The 26,258-nt window shown below is 36.8% G+C and overlaps 1 protein-coding gene across 2 annotated transcripts; it reads right to left on the bottom strand.

The window, feature by feature from the left end:
* Positions 1-435: 435 nt before the first annotated feature.
* On the bottom strand, positions 436-25,873 carry LOC135090803 (cation-independent mannose-6-phosphate receptor-like). Of its 2 annotated transcripts, none has more exons than XM_063987880.1 (5): positions 24,727-25,870; positions 12,808-12,991; positions 7,952-9,747; positions 4,968-5,208; positions 436-3,658 (listed from the first exon to the last, which is right to left on the bottom strand). In XM_063987880.1, exons 1-5 carry the CDS (start codon positions 25,780-25,782, stop codon positions 3,648-3,650), a joined length of 3,288 nt encoding a protein of 1,095 aa, XP_063843950.1. In that variant the 5' UTR covers positions 25,783-25,870; the 3' UTR covers positions 436-3,647. The 2 variants fall into 2 exon arrangements, with proteins under 2 accessions (XP_063843950.1, XP_063843942.1); XM_063987872.1 differs by having other exon boundaries at positions 3,217-3,658; positions 3,859-5,208; positions 24,727-25,873.
* Between the last annotated feature and the right edge of the window lie 385 nt (positions 25,874-26,258).

The raw sequence follows: 26,258 nt of genomic DNA, 5'->3' as shown, positions 1-26,258 counted from the left end.
TATTCTCTTATTCTCATCCTTTGAAACATTCATGAATCAACAATTTAAAATTACTAAACCCAAATAAAATTTATCTTGTATTGAGTAAAATGCATAAGCAAGAGTGAGTTGGAGTCACATGTTACAGAAAATTATATGAAACAGCTAGGATTGACCATTGGTGGGAGACCAGCTGATGCCTTGATGTGGAAATGGAAAACCCCAAGTTAAGTTACAGTGCAATAAAAGTGATAACTAATACCATACTAAATTATAGTACAATAATATTGATTGATTTTTTTTTTTTTTTTTTTTTTACATTTCCTAAACATATAAGATAACTTTGCAAACAAAGATTAAAACACAACTTCAGTTCAGTAAAGATAAGATGAGAGAGAGAGAGAGAGAAGGAATGCAATATACAGTACATGCAAACTCTTACATGGTTTCCTTGAAATTATTCTCTCTCTCTCTCTCTCTCTCTCTCTCTCTCTCTCTCTCTCTCTCTCTCTCTCTCTCTCTCTCTCTCTCTCTCTCTCTCTCTCTCATTATTTTTATACCTATGTTTATCTATTGCAGCATATTTTGTGGCATATATGGTCTGTATACACTACTGTACATATCCAAATAACAGAAAAGTTCAAATTAAATGAAGCTAATAAACAATAAGCAATGGTCTGTAATAAGTAAATGATAACATACATGCTGTATATACTTGAATATAGGTCAGTACTTTGAAACCAGTTTTGGACACAAGTGTATGAGATCAACTTCTACATCAAGATTACATTTTAGTGACTGAAATCTATGCTACTGTAACTACCACAATATTGTACACATACTATAACTACCCAGCATCAATATTGCACTGCAGGTTTTTGCCCATTACATTTTTGTCTTTGTTGGAGTCACATACTTTAAAACATTGAAATGAGCAATGTAAATACTGCAACTGATATAAAAAAGAAAAAAAATGTCAGTCTAACATAATATGCTACTGTCACCAACTCAATGTGTCTACACCTCAGATCAACAGACTGGTAGTATTTTGTTACAGTTATAATAATTTCAGGGAAATGCAATCACATACCCCTTCAGGAATAGTGATTATAGTGAAACTGAATACATAAAGTATCATTCATGTATCATTTTTGCTTACAAGTAGTGTTTACAGAATAGGTAATATGTTTTAAAAATCCACATCCCATCCCTGGTATGACACTGTGGATCAAAACCACTGCATGAAAAAAACCTATGTTAAGGTTTTGCAAAAGACTGACTATTACTTGAGTATATACTGTACATACATGTGTGTGTGTGTGTGTGTGTGTGTGTGTGTGTGTGAGAGAGAGAGAGAGAGAGAGAGAGAGAGAGAGAGAGAGAGAGAGAGAGAGAGAGAGAGAGAGAGAGAGAGAGAGAGAGAGAGAGAGACCCATGCTTATATACAAGGTGAAATATATATATGTTATGTTCTTGGGATGTCCACTCTGGCAAACAGTAGACTAATACAAACTTAATCTCTCATGAGATAAGCAGCTGTCATGAAGCAGTATGCTAAGAGACATGATGCTATGTAGAAATTCTATTTTTCATAGATGACTTTTGTGCTCTGGTTAATGATGTTCAGCAATTTTCAGACAACTGCTGAAACTACCCATTTCTTTATTATCATTATGTTTTAGTATATAATCCTCTTTCTGAATATAAGCAAGTGAATTTTGTAGCAATATCCTTATAATAAATTCCTCAATAAGAAGAAACAAGTCTCTTTTAGATAAAAGACATTCTTCTATTAAGTTTTATGTTTTGAAAAGCTGATGTCCCAGTCCTTATTTCATGTTTCTTGGGGTGCACTCAACATCTGCATGTATATCTCATTCTAAGCTAGATTACAGTTATGATTGCTTTGCACTCATTTATACAAGATCTAGTTTTTGGTGCCTTTATAACTCACTATTGAGATTCTGCAGAAAATAACATGCCTTGCAGTCTCAATTAAATTTTCTCCTTTTATTTGATATTTAGCCATGCTTTACCAGTTAATTTCTGCTAAGGTAGCATTTGCTCCATTTCTCAAGGATAAGTCTTTTTCACAACCAGTTCCAGTATTTCTTATTTACATTGTTTTTATTCCAGCTGGCATCTTTTTTCCAATGCATAACTTTTTATTCTGTTCCCTGACTTCTTTTTATTTTTTATTCTTCTGTCTTCTTTTAGTTGGCTGACATCCTCATTTCCATTCTACCATTGATTCTACTTTATTTTGGGGCTATTCCCTCTTCTTACTGATCTTATGTAAAAGTTATACAAATTAATTATATGGTTTCCATAACATAATGCAACACAGGCTTGCATCTAAGTATATATTACTCTTCATTCTGTTTGTGCACTAACATAAACCTTATGACTGGGCAACAATGATGTAAAAAGTCATTAATGAATCACCAGTTTTGTTAATTACCTATTCTTGGAGCATTTTAGTGGTTTCTCTTGCCCACTGTCTCTAATAAATGCTTCTTTATATATATTTTGCTGGTTTTTTACTAAACTAAAACTCAAAGCATACACAATAACTACTCTTATTTCTTCTCATGAAATGCACAGAAAATTAATTAACAGTAAAGCAAAAAAAAAAATTATATATATATATATATATATATATATATATATATATATATATATATATATATATATATATATATATATATATATATATATATATATATATATATATATATATATATAAGAAAATTTTGTATATGCCATCAAATTTTCTTGGCATACTACTTCATGATATATAAACTTAGCACTAAATAGCATCTCAGTATGTAAGATGGTCTTTTTAATCCTCCAAAGAGACAGTCAAGAAACTTGGATTATGTTTTCATATAAAGAAGTACAAAATGAATGTCTTCATATAAGCAAGTGTAAAATGTAACACAAAAATGTAAAATAATAAAGAAGCCAACAAAAAATATGTCAAAATATCACTTTTAGAGGCATTTGATTTTTTTCCCCCTTCAATTTATTGTTTTCTTGACATACACTTTGTATGCAAAGGAAAGAGCCACTTCAAAATTAAAACAATAGATTATTATACTATATTTACTTAATACAGATGTTTCATGTTCCTTTCAAGAACCAGATTTAGTTATTTAATAAAGAAACACATCACTTAAATGTAAAACTGATTTAAAGGAACATCTCTCGGAATGTATCTCATACTAAATTAACATCTTTGTGTGTGTGTGTGTGTGTGTGTGTGTGTGTGTGTGTGTGTGTGTGTGTGTGTGTGTGTGTGTGTGTGTGTGTGTGTGTGTGTGTGTGTGTGTGTGTGTGTGTGTGTGTGCGTGCGTGCGTGAAATTATTCTAGTTATTTATCAAATAGTAAAAACTGTAATCACAGCATACATTTTCTAATATGATGTTGACAGTTGTAGTCACAACACTTGAGAAATGGCACAACATTAAATGAAACTAATTTAGATTAAATTTCTTCTGAACATTATCACTCACCATCAGGCTAATAAGTTAACAGCTGAAAACTGGCCTCCTCAGTTGGTTACAGGGATAAGTCATAATGGCTTACGGCATCTTTTCTCTATTAGATACGGATCTTGAACCAAGCTCCTCTTGGCTATGAGCCAATTACATGAATCCATACACCACTACAACAGATCTGCAAGATGTGAAAGTGTGAAAAAAAATAGTAGAAAAAATCTAGTTACACACTTAACATAGCAGATGATTTAGTGCTTAACTTCCACACACTATGCATATCAAAAATTATATTGCAAACTCTATTCATTACATATAAATTAGCAAAACATTAATTTTAATATGACATATGACTAGTACAAAATTCCCTTAAAAACTCACCAGTTGAAAATAATCGTTCAGATCACCAAATATTTAGGATTATCATTTTGTAGTAAGCATGATCACCAAGGTTATCAATCCATCTAGTTATTTAATATATATATATATATATATATATATATATATATATATATATATATATATATATATATATATATATATATAATAACACTGGATACAATTCCTTACTACACCACTGAAAATTATCTAAATGTTTGCTTGGCTGATCCTAATAAGATATTCTCACAAGGTTGTTCCAGTTAAATTGCTAGTTGAGGTACCATTCTTCTTTGGTAAAAATTACACTTTCAAAATGAACTACATTATTATCCCTTTGCATCAGAACAAGTGTAATTTATATAACACTGAAATGCAATAATATCATGAAACACAGCAACTCCAATTACCATTTCATATAAAAATTAAGTGTAACAACAAGCTACACACTTTGGTCACTACAATTGACTAGCATACCAAGAAATATGACTGCTAGAATATCTAAAGTCTGATCAGGTTATCATCACTGTCATCTCTCCTGAAAATCCTAATAGATTTTGTTTCTCTTAACAAGGTAGAGTTTTCAAATTGGGATTGACGGGCATGACCATACCCACGAATTCCAAACAGTCTACGAGTGGCAGCCACAATATGATTCCCATGCCTTGATTTGATGAGGACTAAACCAGCCACAAGCACCAAACCACACACAACCAAAATATTTCCAATGACTGCAGTTACAGTGGAGTGGGTTGCAATAGTGTTGTCTTTAAGTGAATCTATGGAAGGACTATTCTGTCCTGCAGTACTATTTGATGAAGACGTGCTTGTAGCTGTGTCTTCTGTAGCATAGATACCTTCAATACAAGTTACATTTGTCTTCCAGTTAAAAACAGCTTGACAATCCAGAGATTCCATCAGATTATCAGGAACTGGGACACCAAAACCAGCACTCATGTCACATTCAAAGAGTACAATGGTGGTTTTATGCCCAGAAAGAGATCCAACACACCGACTACCACCAAAATACTTAAGCCTGAGTTGACCATAGTGCCACTCAAGTTCAGACTTGTTGCTCAAACCATAACTATCGCCATCAGAGGAGCAGCTACCTGAATTGTTGCATGCTGGCCCACAAACATTTACAGTGAAAGTTTTGCTTCTAAACTGCACATGATATCCTTCAGGGCGATACAAAGGTTTCAGATCAATGTTTGCTTTGGCTTGATCATATCTGATTTGACATTGTGGACCAGAATCTTCTTCCTTGAACAATATATCACATGCCACTGATGTGCGCCACTCAAACTGGTACTGACAGTCATGTGTCACCTCCTTGAACACTGGCTTTCCCTGTAACATGGTAAATCATCATTAATGTATGTACGTATGTATGTATATATGTATTCATACATACTAGCAATAACAATATTGATATTCTAAGTTAAATAATCAATATATCCAAATCTTTATTTTTATCTATCTTAGAAAACTTAGAAAAATCTTAGAAAAAACTTATCCTGTCTCTTCACGAATGAAAAATACTGTTTTAAGTAAAATAACTACATTTGATTTTGAAAGTTAAAAACTTCCACATGCTCATGTTCTAAAAACTCAAATTATTAATTATTGCTTGTTTGGAACTAAAAGTATTGGTGATAATGATGAATCAATAAAGCAGGAAAAATAATTATCAGACAACCAATGACCTGTTATTGTTATCATGATAATTTATCGTGATAATCCCCACCTATGATATATAATATTATATATATATATATATATATATATATATATATATATATATATATATATATATATATATATATATATATATATATATTAGTTGAACAAGGAGTCTTTAGTTGCATATATATATATATATATATATATATATATATATATATATATATATATATATATATATATATATATATATATATATATATATATATATATATATATATATATATATATATATATCCAGTGGAACCTCGTTTACCAAACACCTCCCTTTTTGAACAAATAAGTTTTCAAACAAAATCCTAAACTCACTATTGCTTCTGTTGTGGTACCATAATTCAGTTCTAAAACAAAGTTACTTGATTTCAAATATTAAGAGACAAAAGCAAAAGCTGCTGTTTATTACTAATTTATAGTTTCTATAAATATTTGCTTCGTTTTTTTATATTTGGAGGAAACACACAGAATATAAGACGGTAATTCAATCTTTGAAATAAGGTAAATGTGATCTCACTGAAAAGCCTCAATGTAAACAAATAGTTTTCAACACTTAGGAGTTATCCCAAGCCACCTGTGGCTCTCTCGATGACCCCAAACTCAATCACTACTACACAACTGCATTTTTCCAGTAGCTTTCCCAGCATCAGTGTTATGATCACCTTCATTTTGGCATTAAGTGGGTTGCTCCTTTCTGTGTCCTTATGTAAGGTTTCCCTCACAAAATCAGTGAGAAAGAATACCTGCATAGTCTGAACAATATCTTCTGATGAGTTCTGTTGAGTTTATTCAATACATCCTTTCTGGATAAATAATTTGTAAGCTGGAGATGTTATGAAGCAGCTGTCTTGGCTGTGGGAGTGTCTGTCATAAGCTGATAAGACAGGGTAAACTGGTGTCTAGGAACAGATTAATCCATTTTACATTGATTTCTATGGGGAAAATGGTTTCGGTTTTTTAACATTTTGGATTTTGAATGGCATTCAGGAACGAATTAAGTTCTAGAACCAAAGTTCCACTGTATATTATACTTTTTACAATTCATTATTCTTCTAATGCAACATAGAGCATTTCTGGATTTTTGTGGTAACTGTGCATGCATGAGATATCAGTGGTATAGTGTGCTTCACAAACACATGCACATGTGCGCACACACACACTCACACACACACACACACACACACACACACACACACACACACACACACACACACACACACACACACACACACACACACACACAAACGCAAAGAAAAAAAATCCTGCCTGAGAGAGAGAGAGAGAGAGAGAGAGAGAGAGAGAGAGAGAGAGAGAGAGAGAGAGAGAGAGAGAGAGAGAGAGAGAGAGAGAGAGAGAGAGAGAGAGAGAGAGAGAGAGAGAGAGAGAGAGAGAGAGAGAATGGGAATGATTGGCAAGAAGGGAGAGATTTGGGAAAGAAAGACTGTTTATCAGATATCTGCAATAAAAAAAAATATAAAAAAAAAAGGTGAAAAACAGAACACAGCCTTCAATGAGCTAGATGAAGTATATACATAATTGTAATGACTAGGAAACAATCTGCATTTTACGTAAAAATCCAATAAATTAAAATATTAATAATCTAGTAATGCTATGGAAATTATATAGGAAGAGGAAAATGGAGTTAGTAAAGTTGTATAAAAGAGGCTTAACATGTACATATAGTGTGGTCACAAAAGATTTGTACAGATGTATATGTGATGCTAAATGTGCAGAAAGTCATGTAAAAATAAAGGGAGTTTAATAAGAAAGGATGTTTGCTGAAAGCAATAAAAAAAAAATAAATAAATAAATAAAAGCAATTAATATAAACAGCAAGTTGTGTAAACTTGCAAAAAAAAAATTATATATATATATATATATATATATATATATATATATATATATATATATATATATATATATATATATATATATATATATATATATATATATATATATATATATAAACAGAAAGAAGTTAGGAGATAGAAAATAACATATGTGATCACAGAACAACAAAGGATAACAGATGAGAAATAAAGGAACAGGTTATAATGCAATATAAAGAGAACATACAAATAGATAAGAGGAACATAACAAGGGAAAGGAAAATGATACTATGAATAAGAAATTAAGAGATAAAAATGATACACAGGGCTATTGATATTTAAACATTACCTACTTTTCCTGAACAATGGCTTCTAAAGTAAAGGTCTATTTTATCTATTCATATAAATGCACTACAATAATTTGGCTGGGTGCCATATCAATTACAGTCAACCAATGCTCAAATTTCATGTTCAACATCCATACATCAAAGGAACACTAAATCTTTGAAAGTATTAATCATACTAACCTTGCCTGCACTTGGGTCACATATGAAGTGTATCATTGAAGAGAGATTGTAGTCTGGTTCAGTAGTACACTTGGCTCCATGTACGTACATAATATTGGCACCTTCATTGTCAGATACTGGTATTATATTGGGGTGGCCAAGGCTGAGAGGATTATTTCCTTGTAGACCTGGCTTGGAAAGGCACACAGCAGATCCTGGCCGACAGTTAAGACCAACAATGGGATTCAATGGTCTACATACATTAAGGTAAAATTTTTCCTTGGGATTTTCTGGGTTGACAGTCTCATAATTGTCAACTGACTTGATGAGTGGAGAGAGATCAATGCGGTGGGTCCAGGTATCCACAAAGCATGATATCCTCTTTTCACAAGCCAATTCAGTGTACCAAGTAATGAAGTATATACAGGAGTATTTATCATCAAAGACAAGCACAGGGCCTTCAGTCACATTTTCAGCACCACACACAAAAGTGATAATGGTGGAGCGATTTATAATACCATGGCATTGCTCTCCCCCCGTGTAGTGGAGAGAGAGGTGTCCAGGTAGGTAGTAAAGATTAGCATTTGCCTGACCAGCATTAACATCCTTGCTACAGATGCCAACACCTTCTCCTGGGCATTCTGGATTATTTAAAGCTCCACAGATATTCAGAGTCATGGTGACATTCTGGTTCTTGATTTCATAATCAGTTTCTCGTTTTAAAGAACTGAGATTAAAAACATAACCACTGGGGCTTGTGACAGCACAGTCTTTTCCAACCAGAGGCATAGTATTATTCTTCATGGACACTGGGCAAGCTGCTGCACTTTTGATCTCAAAATAATAAGTACAGTTTTCTTCACTAATCAACTGTGGGATAGGGTAGGTTTCATCTTTGTCACATTTTAATTCAATGAGAGTTTGGTAAGACCGTTCATGCCCCACACATTGGTCACCTCTTGCATATCTTATCATGAGTCTTCCATCTTCAAGATAGAGTCCACTTTGCACCTCTCCAATATTTACAGAATTGTTATGGTAAGTACGGTCTACAATACATGCCCCTGCTCTGTACGCACACCTGCTGCCTTTTTGATGCACCACAGACCTGCATACATTTAGTATAAACTTTTTATCATCTGCTGTATAGTATTCAAGGTTTGAGGAAGACGAAGACAATTCTTGAAGGTTGTACATCGTCCCATCTGCAGTGTATAATGTGCAGTCAACCACATGGAAAGAAGGACAGGCATACTTTGTTTTCCAGAAAAAGACATTTGAACATCCATTTTGTCTGAAATGCTTGGGACCATCTCTGCCACTTACTTCATGGTCACAGAGAAAAATTATCTGTGAGGATCTAGTGTTGTTAGCCTGGCAGCCACTTGTTCCATTTGTGTACTTTATAATTAAGGTTCCATCATTGAAGGTTACTTGAGATGTAGAAAGTCCTGCATTTATCTGTTGACCATTACTGATTTGGCATACTCCTGATGTACCATTCTGACCATCACAGGAGGACACTAGTGGACCACACAAATTGATAAAAAACTCATCCCCCTCACCAGTCACTCTGTAATCTTTGTGAATATTTCTTAATGGGTTGAGGTCATAAACATTACCATAAAGAGGATCTTCAACTCGGCAATCACTCCCTATGTTTAAGTGGCGTGGACATGCCACTGGGGTCAGCCAATCAAAAACATGCTCACAAGTTTCAGTTTCTTTCACTAGGACTGGACCATGTTCATCAGGGCTACAAATCAGGTTGATTCTGGTGGAATAGCTATGCTGGCCTCCCTTACAAGGTTCACCTCCTGTAAGAGAATGATAATATATAAATTAATACATTTAATAATTACATTTAATTAATTATAATTAATTATAACATAAATTAATACAATAAGTACATTAAAGCATATCACTGCCTATGCAACCTAGGTTTAAACAAACAGTTATATGGTAAACAGATACTTCCAATATAACTGTGTATGTGATTTAAAAAAAAATATTCTTATTTGTTTTAGCATCAGACATTGTAAATGATCTTGCTGTTTTAGTTTATTCATGTCCTAATTGAAAGCAGCAGCATCCCTGCTCTACTGGTGTCCTTTACTTTATTCATGATGATGCTAAAATTATTTACCACCTTCAAATGCTAACAGTGTCTATATCTTGGAAACCAAGGAATGTAAGTGACCTATACCAAACTTCAATGTGTCTGTCAGTGAAAGGCATTTCAACCATATGTGAAATTAAGCACATTTCACACTGGCCCAGTTAACTGGATTTGGCATCAGATGGCAAGATGATGTTCACATGCAGGTCTCTGAAACTAAGAATCCCAGAGGGCCATGCAGCATGAACTAAAAAGTTGCGTGATGTGATGTAAGCTATGATACTGTGTCCAACTCATCTAAAAAGAGACAATTTCATAAACCTCAAACCAATTTCTTGACACCATCATTTAAAAAAAAAAAAAAAAATCCTAAGAAAATTCTGCATCACATAAGCATAAATATACAAATAAACAAATACAGTTGAACCTCAGTTACCTAACGATTACATTTTCAAACAAATTTTTTTTTTTAACAAAATTCTGAACTCATTATTGCTTTGGTTGTGGTACCATAATTTGGTTCTAGAACAAAGTTACTTGATTTCAAATATTAAAAGACATAGCAAAAGCTGGTGTTTATTACTAATTTATCATTTCTAAAAATATCTACTTTGTTTTAATACATTTAAAGGAGAGACACAGAGTGTAATACATTAATTCAATCTGTGAAATATGGTAAATGTGATCCCGTTGAAAAGCCACGACATAAACAAACAGTTTTCGGCACTCAGGAGTAATCCTGAGCTGCCTGTGGCTCTCTCAATGATCCCCAATGCCATCACTATTGCACAACTGTATTTTTCTAGTAGCTTTTCCCAGCAACAAGATGTCTGTAATGATCGCCTTCACTTTGGCGGTGAGTGACTTGCTCCTCTCTGTGTCCCTCTGTAAATCTTCCCTCACAAGATCAGTCTAAAGAGTATCTTCTGATATCACTAAGTCCATTCAAGACATCCTTTCCAGATAAATAGTTTGAGCTGGAAATGATGTGAAGCAGCCATCTTGGCTGTGTGAGCCTGTTATAGGCCACTTAAACAGTGTACACTTGTGTCTGGAAATGGATTAATCCATTTTACATTGATTCCTATGGGGAAAATAGTTTCGGTTTCTGAACATTTCAGATTCTGAACAGCATTCAGGAAAGAATTAAGTTTGAGAAGTGAGTTTCCACTGCATATGAAAATGAGACATATAAAGTGGTGCATAAAACATTTTTCACATTTATTTCTCTTCAACTTCTTAGTGGACAGCTATTTATAATTGCAGTAGGGTACACAACAATGCATGGTCATTATGATGTACAACTGCAATAACACACTGAAACTTTAATAAATATTTAATTGGAATAACAAACCAAAAATGACAAACTCATCACTAGTACGAGCACTGAAATTTTAATGAAAATTTAATCAGAATAACAAACTAAAACTCACCAGCTGTACAAGCTGCTGCTCACCTATCCACCACCTGTCCCTTCCTCACCTTTTTTTCCTTTCCTCTCCCTTCTTTCATCTTGTTTCAAACCTCCCTCCCTATCACCTCCCCTCCCCTTATTTGTCAGAGAGACTAATTTGTCAGAGAGACTTATTTGTCAGATTTCTCTCTCTCTCTCTCTCTCTCTCTCTCTCTCTCTCTCTCTCTCTCTCTCTCTCTCTCTCTCTCTCTCTCTCTCTCATTCATTTTATGTAGTAATTTTCACTTCATCCTTCCTCACTCTCATATATGTAATTCCATTTTCATTCTCAATCAGTTTCACTCTATTTAGTAATCCTTAGGATTGTTCTTATTTTCTGAGAGAGAGAGAGAGAGAGAGAGAGAGAGAGAGAGAGAGAGAGAGAGAGAGAGAGAGAGAGAGAGAGAGAGAGAGAGAGAGAGAGAGAGAGAGAGAGAGAGAGAGAGAGAGAGAGAGAGAGAGAGAATTTTATTAGTAGTAATTAGTAATAATATTTGGGCTTAATGTACTATTGCTTCAACTACTGACCTATAGGCCTAGGCTTACAGGCCTAGGCATCTGTACTATGGCCACATTAGACACACAGTGATTATTATTATTTATTATGTTTTTCATTTATTTATTTATTTTACTTTATTTATTTATTTTTTTTTTATTTTTTTTTTTTCAAGAAAAAAGTGTGTAATGCGCCAGCAAATACGGTATTTTTTTCCCATAGGTTCTTCAGTCACCAGAATGCACATTTGCCATAACAAATGCTACACTGGAACAAATCATATTTGTTGTCATGTACCTTACTGTACTGTATATAACATCTTAAAGCATGGTTCCTGAATATATATATTTTTCTGATCCCGTTGGTATAGGATACATCTTGATGTGAAAATATCTAGTGGGTACAAAATGTGAAGGTGTCAATCTGCCACAGCATTACTTTGTTTACCTATAACCTCCACCCCTACAGTAATATACATAAATGCTAGTAGCAATTCCCATTTCTTGGTTAAATACGTGTAATAAGCTTGTTTCCATTACTTTAAAAGCACTACATTCTACCACTTAGTGATAGTCTTTATAACACAATTTTTTATCCACTACATGGATTGTGATGGTGGAAAACTGAAAGAAGAAATAAAGGCTGTATCCTGCAAAAAAAAAAAAAAAAAAAAGTTCCAGCTGTGCTTTCCTGCTATCCATCCTGAGGTGTTCAATTCAAATTTTCATATCACTAAAAGATAAAAACAGTTCAACACTGACTATAATATATATTATTGTGCAATAATAATACACCGCTAACCTCCTTACCATTATACATGATAGTGATGGAGTCTTCTTCAACGTTGATTGTTGGTTCAGAGTTCAGAAGGCCTAGATTATAAGCAGAATGTTCACTTATTCCAGCCATGCATGCCCCAATAAGGCCTGGAGGACATGTGAAATGTCTACCTGGATTCACTGGTCCGCATATGTTGAGGTAGTACAAAATCTCCTGTGAAAAGTTAAGTCATTGTCAGGATTATGACACTCCTCTACCTGCAAATTAATACATTGTCAGGTCAACAATACTAAAAAATATTTTGTGCTGGAAACAATTAGAAACACATTTTTTTTGGTTTATGGTTTGCCTATTGTTAGTTATGGTACAGTTAAAACCTGAAAGTAGTCAAAACAGGTTTAGACTAGTCAGAACCGAAGTACAATGTACTATGCATAACTAATTGCACCTAAGGAAGTTGGAAAAAACCTGCAATGTCAATAATAAAACAAAATAAATAAATAAAAAAAAAGGCTAATTTTAGATGAACTTTTCAGTCAAAACCAGCTACAGTAAAAGTTTTGTGTGACAACATATTTAATAAAAAGAAAAAAGAAAAAAAAAAAACTAAATTTTGCAAAAAATATACTGTACACTGACAGGATTCTATACTTTATCAAAACTAATAATTACTCCTTTACTATATATGCCAATAAGACAGAATAAATTTAACCTATTGGTTGAGTCACATTTCCAGCTTAGAAAAAATGGTCTAAAAATTACTCATGCTAAGCAAAAATGTTAAGCAGAAAAAACAGTAAATTGCATAATTTATTTTTGCATGGCATACTGTTGTGACTTTTTAAGAACATCAGAACATAAGAAATAAGGGAAGCTGTAAGAAGCGACCAGGCTTACACGTGGTAGTCCATGTATGAAATATACCTACCTATTTCCACCTATTATCCCCATCCATAAACCCATCTAATCTTCTCTTACAGCTCCCTAATCTTCTAGCAATAACAACAACTGAGTCCATTCCATTCATCTACTACTCTATTTGAGAACCAATTTCTTCCTATCTCCTTCCTAAACCTAAATTTTTCAAGCCTGATTTTGTTATTTCTTGTTCTATCCTGGTTGCTGATCCTAAGAATTTTGCTTACATCCCCCTTGTTATAACCCTTATACCACTTAAAGACTTCTATCAGGTCCCCTCTTAACCTACGTCTCTCTAAAGAATGTAAATCTGACAGCTTCAATCTCGCCTTGTAAGGAATACTCCTCATCCCCTGTATCCTTTTAGTCATTCTTCTCTGTACTGATTCTAATAGACCTATATCTTCCCTGTAATGTGGGGACCAGAACTGCACAGTGTAGTCTAGATGAGGTCTGACCAGTGCCAAGTATTTTGAATAATTTAACAACATATTTCTTGCAATGGCACATGTTGGTCACACAATGTTTTGTACAGTGACATCTAAAGAAACCTTGACCTGTTCCCACATTTGACAAAGCAGGAGCACCTCTTAGCAATAATTTTTTGCCTTCAGCAACATCAGTCAAGGTCAAGAATGACTGATTAAAGACATCAAACTCAGACTGACTACAATTTCATGAGAACACCATCTCTAGGTCATAATTTATACATTTCATCCTCACCTCTACTACTATTTCTTGTACTTTTTCTACACTATACCCAAATGTATTAATTATATGATTAAGATACTGCAAACCTTATCAGGTGGACAAGATAATCATAATTTATGACCAGCTATAGTGGGATGCAGATATGAAGATACTTTAGCTGGGGCAGGTACCCCAGCTACAATGCTACCCTACCAGGTAGCATTGTCGCTTCCACCCCAACCAAAGAACAGTGGCCTGAGTTCCACAAGGGTCCCTTGGTGACCTTGACCATGGAGACGGAATAGCACACTGTTGCCACATGTTGTGGATTCATTTCCATACATCAATTAGTGTTACTATCACAAAATTTGATACATTTACAATATTTTATAGCCTTGTTTTATCATATACAAATATCTGAAGACTATTAAAAATGCCAACTAGCCAACATATGACATACTGTAGACTTGTTTGGGGTTCAAGTGACATGCTGCTGCATAGGGAATTTCTACACTTGCCCCATCTAAAGTATCTTAATATTTGTATCTCACTATAGAAGTAATATATACATTAGTTTCATAAAGTGTGACACACACTAACTATTAGAGCACCTAGTTTTCACTGGTGTCTGACAGATAAATACTAGAACACCTAATTTTCTCAGACAAAACAGTTGCTGAAACCAGTTTTTACTGAAGTTTTTAGATAAAACTAGGTATAAAATTACTCCAGGCCTTTAGTTTGTATTTTATCCAGCCTCCTTTGGTTCAACTAGTTCTGCCTAAGTAATACTGCATAATTGTTAAGTACCATAAATGTGACTTCTGTTTATGACTAAATTAAGCCAATTCTGACTAATTTCAAGCTTTAACTGCAACATGTAAGTGGTTCTACATGTCCAAGTAAGGCAAATCAACATGCAAACAAGTAGAATTTTCAAGACTTTTTAATTGTACTTTTATATTTACCATCACACCAACACCATAATGTTTTCAGTACCACTTTAAGATGAGCAGGTCTAATTTCACAAACACTGTCTCTTCCAAGGTTGCCTTCTTCTAATCTAGAAAGCTGTATAAAACTTCTTTTTGTAAGTGATGGGTTTCCTGAGAGTCCACTCCAGGTCATAAAAATTATGTCCAATGAATGAGAGAGAGCCAAGAACTCAAGAACTAAGAAAACAGAGAGAGAGAGAGAGAGAGAGAGAGAGATAATTACCAAATTCATGAGCTACCTATTAGACAGGTTAAAAGTGCTTTTACTTGGCTTGCCCATGTCTTTCATTCCCACTTTGCTACAGCCTGTGGGACAACTTTTTCTGATAGTTCTGTCTCTTACTGTCTTTTTTATTTTATTATTTTTTTCTATTTGCACAAACAAAAAATTAAAAAATAAAATAAGATAAAATAAATAAAAAAAATAGTGGAAAAAATTAAATCTCTGGCAGACTGGTGCTGGAAATTAGGCAAGTAGGTCATGCCACTTTTTACATATTTACTTCCTACTACTATCAGCCCTAACATGTTCATTACAAAACCTTATTCCAAACATTTTTTTAAATCTTTTTACTCATTTAGAGATCTCAGTCAGGTTGTTCCACATAATGTCTTTCAAAGAGAATGCTGAGTGAGGAGCTACTCACACAGCTGTACCTGTATAATAATAGTTTATTTCTTGATGCCTTTATTTTCTGTCATTCTTCCTTCAATTGACTTTCTTGATGCCTTTATTTATATCATCCTTCAGTTGAATTTATTTATTTTTATATTTATTTTATTTTATTTTATTTGTATTTATTTATTTATTTATTTTTTTTTTTAATGTAGGAGGGGCATCAGCCAAGGACAACAAAAATCCAATAAAAAAAAAAAACAGTGATGCCAGTTCCCAAACAGGGTCTGAAGCCAAAAATGACCAAGACTCAGAAAGGAAACCCAGAAGACCACCAGTAGAGCAGCCTTGACAGAAACCTTATTGGCAGTCAAATGGAAGTTTGTGAAGTGATAGATGTTTAATAATCTTCCTGTTGAGGAAGGCTTCAAAAACTTTAGATAGGTAGGAAATTACAGCAATAGGATGGTAGCTTGAGGGATTAGAACAATCATCCTTTTTAGGAACAGGCTGAATGTAGGCAAACTTCCAGCAAGAAGGAAAGGTAGATGTTGACATAAAAGAGTTGAAAGAGTTTGACTTGGCTAGATGCAAGCACAGAGGCACAGTTTCGGAGAATAATAGGAGGGACCCTATCAGGTCCATAAGCCTTCCAAGAGTTTAGGCCAGCAAGGTCATGGAAAACATCATTGTGAAGAATTTTAGAAGGTATCATGAAGTAGTCACAGAATTTTTTTTTTTTTTTATGTAGGAAGGACACTGGCCAAGGGTAACAAAAAAAAAAAAAAAAAAAAAAAAAAAAAAAAAAAAAAACACTGAAATGCCAGTCCCATAAAAGGGTCAAAGCAGTAGTCAAAAATTGATGAATAAGTGTCTTGAAACCTCCCTCTTGAAGGAATTCAAGTCATAGGAAGGTGGAAATACAGAAGCAGGCAGGGAGTTCCAGAGTTTACCAGAGAAAGAGATGAATGATTGAGAATACTGGTTAGCTCTTGTGTTAGAGAGGTGGACAGAATAGGGGTGAGAGAAAGAAGAAAGTCTTGTGCAGCGAGGCCGCGGGAGGAGGGGAGGCATGCAGTTAGCAAGATCAGAAGAGCAGTGAGCATGAAAATAGTGGTAGAAGACAGCTAGAGATGCAACATTACGGCAGCGAGAGAGAGGCTGAAGACAGTCAGTTAGAGGAGAGGAGTTGATGAGACGAAAAGCTTTTGATTCCACCCTGTCTAGAAGAGCAGCATGAGTGGAACACCCCCAGACATGTGAAGCATACTCCATACATGGACAGATAAGGCCCTTGTACAGAGTTAGCAGCTGGGGGGGTGAGAAAAACTGGCAGAGACGTCTCAGAACGCCTAACTTCATAGAAGCTGTTTTAGCTAGAGATGAGATGTGAAGTTTCCAGTTCTGATTATAAGTAAAGGACAGACCAAGGATGTTCAGTGTAGAAGAGGGGGACAGTTGAGTGTCATTAAGGAAGAGGGGATAGTTGTCTGGAAGGTTGTGTCGAGTTGATAGATGGAGGAATTGAGTTTTTGAGACATTGAACAATACCAAGTTTGCTCTACCCCAATCAGAAATTTTAGAAAGATCAGAAGTCAAGCGTTCTGTGGCTTCCCTGTGTGAAATGTTTACCTCCTGAAGGGTTGGACATCTATGAAAAGACGTGGAAAAGTGTAGGGTGGTATCAGCGTAGGAGTGGATAGGACAAGAAGTTTGGTTTAGAAGATCATTAATGAATAATAAGAAGAGAGTGGGTAACAGGACAGAACCCTGAGGAATACCACTGTTAATAGATTTAGGAGAAGAACAGTGACCGTCTACCACAGCAGCAATAGAACGGTCAGAAAGGAAACTTGAGATGAAGTTACAGAGAAGGATAGAAACCGTAGGAGGGTAGTTTGGAAATCAAAGCTTTGTGCCAGACTCTATCAAAGGCTTTTGATATGTCCAAGGCAACAGCAAAAGTTTCACCAAAATCTCTAAAAGAGGATGACCAAGACTCAGTAAGGAAAGCCAGAAGATCACCAGTAGAGCGGCCTTGATGGAACCCATGCTGGCAATCAGATAGAAGGTTGTGAAGTGATAGACGTTTAAGAATCTTCCTGTTGAGGATAGATTCAAAAACTTTAGATAGGCAGGAAATTAAAGCAATAGGATGGTAGTTTGAGGGATTAGAACGGTCACCCTTTTTAGGAACAGGTTGAATGCAAGCAAACTTCCAGCAAGAAGGAAAAGTAGATGCTGACAGACAGAGCTGAAAGAGTTTGACTAGGCAAGGTGCAAGCACGGAGGCACAGTTTCGGAGAACAATAGGAGGGACCCCATCAGGTCCATAAGCCTTCCAAGGGTTTAGGCCAGTGAGGGCATGGAAAATATCATTGCGAAGAATTTTAATAGGTGACATGAAATAGTCAGAGGGTGGAGGAGAGGGAGGAACAAGCCCAGAATCATCCAAGGTAGAGTATTTAGCAAAGGTCTGAGCGAAGAGTTCAGCTTTAGAAATAGATGTGATAGCAGTAGTTCCATCTGGTTGAAATAGAGGAGAGAAAGAAGAAGAAGCAAAGTTATTGGAGATACTTTTGGCTAGATGCCAGAAGTCATGAGGGGAGTTAGATCTTGAAAGGTTTTGATACTTTCTGTTAATGAAGGAGTTTTTGGCTAGTTGGAGAAAAGACTTGGCATGGTTCCGGGCAGAAATATAAAGTGCATGAGATTCTGGTGATGGAAGGCTTAAGTACCTTTTGTGGGCCACCTCTCTATCATGTATAGCATGAGAACAAGCTGTGTTAAACCAAGGTTTAGAAGGTTTAGGACAAGAAAAAGAGTGAGGAATGTACGCCTCCATGCCAGACACTATCACCTCTGTTATGCACTCAGCACACAAAGACGTGTCTCTGACACAGAAGCAGTAGTCATTCCAAGGAAAATCAGCAAAATAACTCCTCAGGTCCCACCAACTAGCAGAGGCAAAACGCCAGAGGCACCTTCGCTTAGGGGGATCCTGAGGAGGGATTGGAGCGATAGGACAAGATAAAGATATGAGATTGTGATCGGAGGAACCCAACGGAGAAGAAAAGGTGACAGCATAAGCAGAAGGATTAGAGGTCAGGAAAAGGTCAAGAATGTTGGGCGTATCTCCAAGACGGTCAGGAATACGAGTAGGGTGTTGCACCAATTGCTCTAGGTCGTGGAGGATAGCAAAGTTGTAGGCTAGTTCACCAGGATGGTCAGTGAAGGGAGAGGAAAGCCAAAGCTGGTGGTGAACATTGAAGTCTCCATGAATTGAGATCTCTGCAAAAGGGAAGGGGGTCAGAATGTGATCCACTTTGGAAGTTAAGTAGTCAAAGAATTTCTTATAGTCAGAGGAGTTAAGTGAGAGGTATACAGCACAGATAAATTTAGTTTGAGAGTGACTCTGTAGTCGTAGCCAGATGGTGGAAAACTCGGAAGATTCAAGAGCGTGGGCATGAGAGCAGGTTAAGTCATTGTGCACATAAATGCAGCATCCAGCTTTGGATCGAAAATGAGGATAGAGAAAGTAGGAGGGAACAGAAAAGGGGCTACTGTCAATTACCTCAGACACCTGAGTTTCAGTGAGGAAAAGAAGATGAGGTTTAGAAGAGGAGAGGTGGTGTTCTACAGATTGAAAATTAGATCTTAGACAGCGAATGTTGCAGAAGTTAACGAAGAAAAAGTTGAGGAGGGTGTCAAGACACTTAGGGTCGTCGACAGAAAGGCAGTCCGACCTGGGGACATTTATGGTTCCCTCCCCAGATGGGGACTCCGAGGCTGGTGTAGGAGTCGCCATGATGATTTTAAATTTTTTTGAGTGAAGGGTGTGTGTGTTTTTAGGTGCTTGTAGTTTTGTGTGGAGGAAGAGAGTTGTCTTTAGAGGGCAGGCTGTGACTGCCCCCTTGTGTTGTGAGACACATGGGGAAACGTTCAGTGAGGTCACAGTTGGGTTTAATGGTAAGTTCACAGTACCCCCTGTACAGTGCATTAGACTTCACTGGGAGTAATTATCGTTTTGGCAGGTGTCTCCTGCCTCCTCCTGCATGGAGGAGAAGGAGGAACAATCCCTGAATCGTCCAAGATAGAGTTTTTAGCAAAGGTTTGAGTGAAGAGTTCAGCTTTAGGAATAGATATGATAGCAGTGATGCTATCTGAATGAAATAAAGGTGGGAAAGAAGGAGCAAAGTTATTGGAGATATTTTTGGCTAGATGCCAGAAGTCATGAAGGAAATTAGATCTAGAAAGATTTTGACACTTTCTATTAATGAAGGTGTCTTTTGGCTAGTTGGAGAACAGACTTGGCATGGCCCCAGGCAGAAATATAAAGTAGATGAGATTCTGGCTCAAGTATCTTTTGTGGGACACCTCTCTATCATGTACTCGTATAGCTCGAGAACAGGCTGTATTAAACCAAGATTTGGAAGGTTTAGGTTGAGAAAAAGTGAGGAATGTACACCTCCAGACACTATCACCTCTTTTATGCGCTCAGCACACAGAGATGGGTCTCTGACACAGAAGCAGTAGTCATTCCAAGGAAAATCAGCATAATACCTCCTCAGGTCCCCCCAACTAGCAGAGGCAAAATGCCGGAGGCACCTCCGCTTACGGGGTTCCTGAGGAGGGACTGGAGCGATAGGGCAAGGTACAGATATGAGATTGTGATCAGAGGAACCTAACGGAGAAGAGAGGGTAACAGAGTAAGCAGAAGGATCACAGGTTCGGAAAAGGTCAAGAATGTTGGGCATATCTCCAAGACAGTCAGGGATACGAGTAGGGTGTTGCACCAATTACTTTAGGTCGTGGAGGATAGCAAAGCTGAAGGCTAGTTCACCAGGATGGTCAGTGAAGGGAGAGAAAAACCAAAGCTGGTGGTGAACATTGAAGTCTCAAAGAATGGAGATCTCCACAAAAGGGAAGGAAGTCAGAATGTGCTCCACTTTGGAAGTTAAGTACTCAAAGAATTTCTTACAGTCTGAGGAATTAGGTGAGAGGTATACAGCACAGATAAATTTAGTTTGAGAGTGACTACGTAGTCGTAACCAGATGGTGGAAAACTCAGAAGATATAAGAGCGTGGGCACGAGAGCAGATTAACTCATTGTGCACATAAATGCAACATCCAGCTTTGGATTGAAAATTAGGATAAAGTAGGAGGGAACAGAAAAGGAGCTACTGTCATTTGCCTTAGACACAAAAAGGGGCTATTGTCATTTGCCTCAAACACCTGTGTTTCAGTGAAGAAAAGATGAGGTTTAGTAGAGGTGGGGTGGTGTTCTACAGATTGAAAATTAGATCTAAGACCGTGAATGTTGCAGAAGTTAATGAAGAAAAAATTGAGGGGGCATGTCAAGACATTTAGGGTTGATACCAGAAGAGCAGTTCGACTTGGGAAAATTTGTGGTCCCCTCCCCAGATGGGGACTCCAAGGCTGGTGTAGGAGTCGCTATGATAATTTTGAATTTTGAGTGACGAGTGTGTGTGTGTGTGTGTGTGTGTGTGTGTGTGTGTGTGTGTGTGTGTGTGTGTGTGTGTGTGTGTGTGTGTGTGTGTGTGTGTGTGTGTGTGTAATAATAATAATGATAATAATAATAAACGGTTTATTCTTTAGGCAGTCAACAAACTGAAAATGTACATTGGGGGTGGGGAAATACTTGACATTAATCCTAAAGGTAAGTCAAATCTAGAAGAGACTATTGATTGATGGCTCGCACCATGGTGGGAATCGCACTGAGTCTGTACCGGTCCGTACGTGGCGCCTTTAGGGGCGTTATCTTATTGTGGTGTCTGGTGGTACGGGTAGGGCGAGGCGCGTCAGGCGTGTGTGTGTGTGTGTGTAATTAGTTGCTTGTAGTTTTGTGTGAAGGAAGAGTGTTGATATATGGCCATTCTATAAGAGACTAAATCTGTATGAAGTACTCAAGATACAGCTAAATATAGTGGGTGGTGGAGATAATTCATGATTTATGAATGTCCAATTTATGAGTTTTCCAGATAGTAAATGAACCAAGTAATATCAGGATGTTTCCACCTGTATCACCTCAAACTAAGGCATAACCATAAGACACTCAGTACACTGATCTGGAAACTCTAAAAAATCTGAGCTTCAGACAAAAGGCATTATGTTGCAAATCAAACCTAGGTCTCTGAGCATGAAAGCCCATCAAGTTACTGATCAAGTAATAGGTACACCCACTCCTTGAACAGGCTTAAGCCTCCTCTCAGATCAGCTGTTTGGAATATGCCAAGTCTCTCCTCTCCCATTTAATCAGGCATTGGTAGCATAACTGGTTCAAGTGGTAACCACATAGTAGAGGGTACCACACCACTGCCTAACCACATTGCCTCAAACTAGGATGTTCCCATTTGTACTGGCTCAAACTAGGGTATAACCACAACACACTCAGTACACTGAAATACTGAGCAATTGATCTAGAAGTTCAAATAAACATGAGCTTCTGGGGAAGGATGCTTTATCATGGGACCAAATCCAGGACTTCAAGCACAGAAGCCCAACATATTACCGATTGGACAATGAGTGCATGCACTCCTTGAGTGGGACTGTGGAACTTCCATGTTTGGGTTAATACACAAAGAAAATACTTTTGTCCTTTGTCCTCATTTATTAATGAAAAATGTGGATTTAAAAACAAGAATCTCAAAATGATTCATCAAAAATATATTGAAAATACATGAAATGTAAAAAAGTCCTAAATCTATTACTAATGCAGCTAATCTTTCATCTTCCTTCCCCTCCCATCCTCAATTGCCCATTCAGCTGCTGCCTGCTCACCACCCACATGCTGCCAGTTCACAAGAGGCACTCAAAGCAGATAATCTTTCCAATAGCAGTTCCTCATAAAGCAGTTAAATTGTGTGTATATGGTAATGAATACTCACTGTACAACACATGTTTGGGAGTTTTGTTTTGGGGTCACGCATGGTTATGTTACAGTGACACGATCTGTCTTGCGCTGCATCGTAAATTCAAAGTCCATGCTGATGATGGTCAAATGGAGGGATACAATGTAATGTGTGTGTGTGTGTGTGTGTGTTGGTTTCTAATATGGAATGGCACATGCTCTCTTGTATCTCTTTCATTCAGCCAATGAGAGCTGTCCTTTTTATGATGTATTAGAACTTCATTAAATGTCATTTGCTTCCAGTCAATACATCAATTATTTTCAACAAATCACCATGTGTATATATAGCAACCACAGTAGTCAACCAGTAAACCACAAGAGTAACCAGTGTCACAAAGGCAGCCAAGTGCAGTGGACATAAATTTAAATACCAGGATTTTATTTTGCAGCTCCATAAGCAAAATAACATGGCCATACATTTCTTAAAGATCATACAGTATTTTGCTAAAATCAAATGAGTGCTGAACACCCAAGTGCAATGGAAGAGGTTGACCAACCACACCCCAGGCCTTCCACTTCCTATTAAAGTATATGGTAAGGTTAGGTTACATTACTGCCCTTAAGGAAGGGACCCCACCAGTTAGATTCAGTTAGCATTTTTAAGGAGGGGTCCAGGGAGGGGCAAAGCACCCATGGTTAGGTTAGGTTAGTGTCTTTATGTGTGGGTAAAACCCCCCATTTAAGTTAGGTTAGGTATTATTTTAGGAGACAACCATAATGCTCTACACATTTATGAGTATTGTTTTTTTTTCTTACCTTTATGGATAATGAGGAACTTACTTTATTGAGGTTTTCATTGTAGATTAATAGTTTCCATGATATAGGGAATTTTTGTTAGGTGATGTGCATAGGTTAGGTTAGGTTAGGTTAGGTTAGGTCAGGTTAGATTAGGACAGGTTAAGTTAGGTCAGGTCAGGTTTGATCAGGTCTGGTCAGGTTAGATCAGATCAGGTCAGGATTGGTTTCTTTTAAGCTATCATCTCCATTCAAGTATCCTAAAATTACCATTTTTGTGTTCCCCACCCATAAGCCCCACTTCCTGACAAGTCCCCAGGATCAGGTGAGGCAAAGCCTCCCAGTTACGTTAGGTTACATTAATGTCCTTAAGGGAGCTCCAGGATGGTAAAGCCCCCTGGTTAGGTTAGTATCCTTAAGAGAGATCCAGCAGGGCAATAGTGTCCATGGGGGGGGATGAAGCTCCCTAGTTACATTAGGTTAGGTTAACTTTTGTTAAGCTAGAAAGTTTCCCAGTTTTCAAAATATGGCATCTCACCTTTTGACTTTTCATGAATATCCAAATTTGGCATAATTTGGCTTCCCCACCCTAAAATCCCATTTTCCCACTAGGTCCTCAACCTTGTTGAGGGATAGAAAAGGAGGAAACAATAGGATGTATTATGTTAAACTGCAATTTTGCTATTTAGGGTTCCATAGCATGGGATAGGAGAATGAAGCCCCCTCAATTAGCAAGATTAATGGCTTCAAAAGGTTAGGATAGCATAGCAGAGGGTATGGCCTTGTTGAGTAATTTTTAGGAATTCTCCAATAAATTATGTGTGTCTCCTTAGACTTTTGTGTTTCCAAAATTTTACCTATTTTGATCTGCCCCACCCTAAAAAAAATAAATAAATAAATAAAAAAAAAATACCACCAAGTCCCCACGCTTGCTTGTCCTGGAACGGTAACAGAATACATAAGGAGCTTCATAAGATTTACTTTACCAAATTCATCTAATTCATAATCTGTATTGTATTGTAGCTATGTTATTTCCAAAATATGTTTTTTAACTAAAACCCACCTGGCCATCACTGGTTGACCGAAGCACCTCCCAGTTATCTTGCTGCCTGTGAAGAGGTCGCAGGTCATACACATTGCCAACATGGTCCTTTAGTACACAGCTTGGGTTAGCAGATGGAGGGCATACTGCAGATGTTTGTGCACCAAAGGATACAGTTGTGTCATTCTGTGACATATAGTTGACTTCAGTCTTGGCAGTACTAAGGTCACACATAAATATAACTTCCACATTCTTTCCCTGATCAGATGCTTGGTAGGTCAGAATAAGGGTCTCATGTTCTCCCCACATGACATTCATGTTTTGTGTGGTGGCCATGACTTCAGGACTTCTGCCCTCAGGGTGGTGACACACAGCTACATCTTTCCTATTGCAAGAGCCATTCATAACAGGACCACAGATGTTGATCTCATACTCTGCATTGGGTTGAACAGAGGATGCGGAGTAAAATTTTTCAGCACGCAAAGTCTGTAAGTGTAATTTGTGGTGAGAGGAGGGAAATTGTATGGAGCATTGTGTGTCAGTGACCACATCCAAGCGGCGGGGGCAAGCAGACCTCGTCATCCAAGCAATGAGGATCTGGCACCTGGTGAGGCTCATAAGTACAGGCCCAGTCTCTTCCTCAGGTGTCTGGGTACATATAAAGTTGATGAAGGTACGATATATATTTCCTCCTTCAGGGCATGAATCCCCACCACCCATCACATATTCCACCAATTGTCCATGAAGACTTAAGCCATCAGAGGTCACCCGCCCAGCGTTAGGCACAGTGACTTCCACGTTGTTTTCACTAGATACTTTAGCGATACATGCACCAGTATCATTACCGGAGCAGCCTCTCGGAACATTTCTGAGTGGATGGCACACACTTAGGTAAATCACCGTGTCATTGCCAGTAGCGTTAGTCATTTTCACCTGCCAGTGGTCCACGGCGGACAGACTGCTTAAGTCGTATTCCTGTTGTTCATACACCAATGTGCACGGTAAGCCATGGCTCAACGCGGTGAATATCACTACAGCAAGGAAAGAAGTGCCAAGCAACAACCTTAGCCGGGCCATATCTGCGGGAGTTTAAACAAGGAATGAGTCCGAGTGACGAGGCTGGCGGGATGAGGAAGAACTTGTCACATGACTATTAGTCAGCGCCCTTATCATTTTGTTAAAATTAATTGTGATTTCATACTAGATCATAAACCTTTAATAACAACTTATTTAATAAATATAGAAGATATACTTGTAGCGTCAATGCGAAATATTTCCCTCAAAACACTAAGTCTTATGCGTGTTTATTTTTGTGTTCATGTCAACGGGTTACCAGTTATTTAACTTTGGTAAATGAAAAGATTTTTTTTTACATGTATAATTAGATTACACATACAGTCTAACTGCAAAATTACAATAAAGAAAAACTTATTGTGTTTCCCCTTTCACAATCCATTATGGTCATTATCAGAAATACGTATAAAGTATAAAAGCAGACCATGTGTTCCAGTTATTAAACATTCAATAATATTTCATGAATTTTGTGAAAAATG

The sequence above is a fragment of the Scylla paramamosain genome, chromosome 3 (assembly GCF_035594125.1).
Source record: "Scylla paramamosain isolate STU-SP2022 chromosome 3, ASM3559412v1, whole genome shotgun sequence".
Taxonomy (NCBI): Eukaryota; Metazoa; Arthropoda; class Malacostraca; order Decapoda; family Portunidae; genus Scylla; species Scylla paramamosain.
Note: the sequence above shows the minus strand (reverse complement) of the source record. Positions and strands in the feature narration are given on the sequence as shown.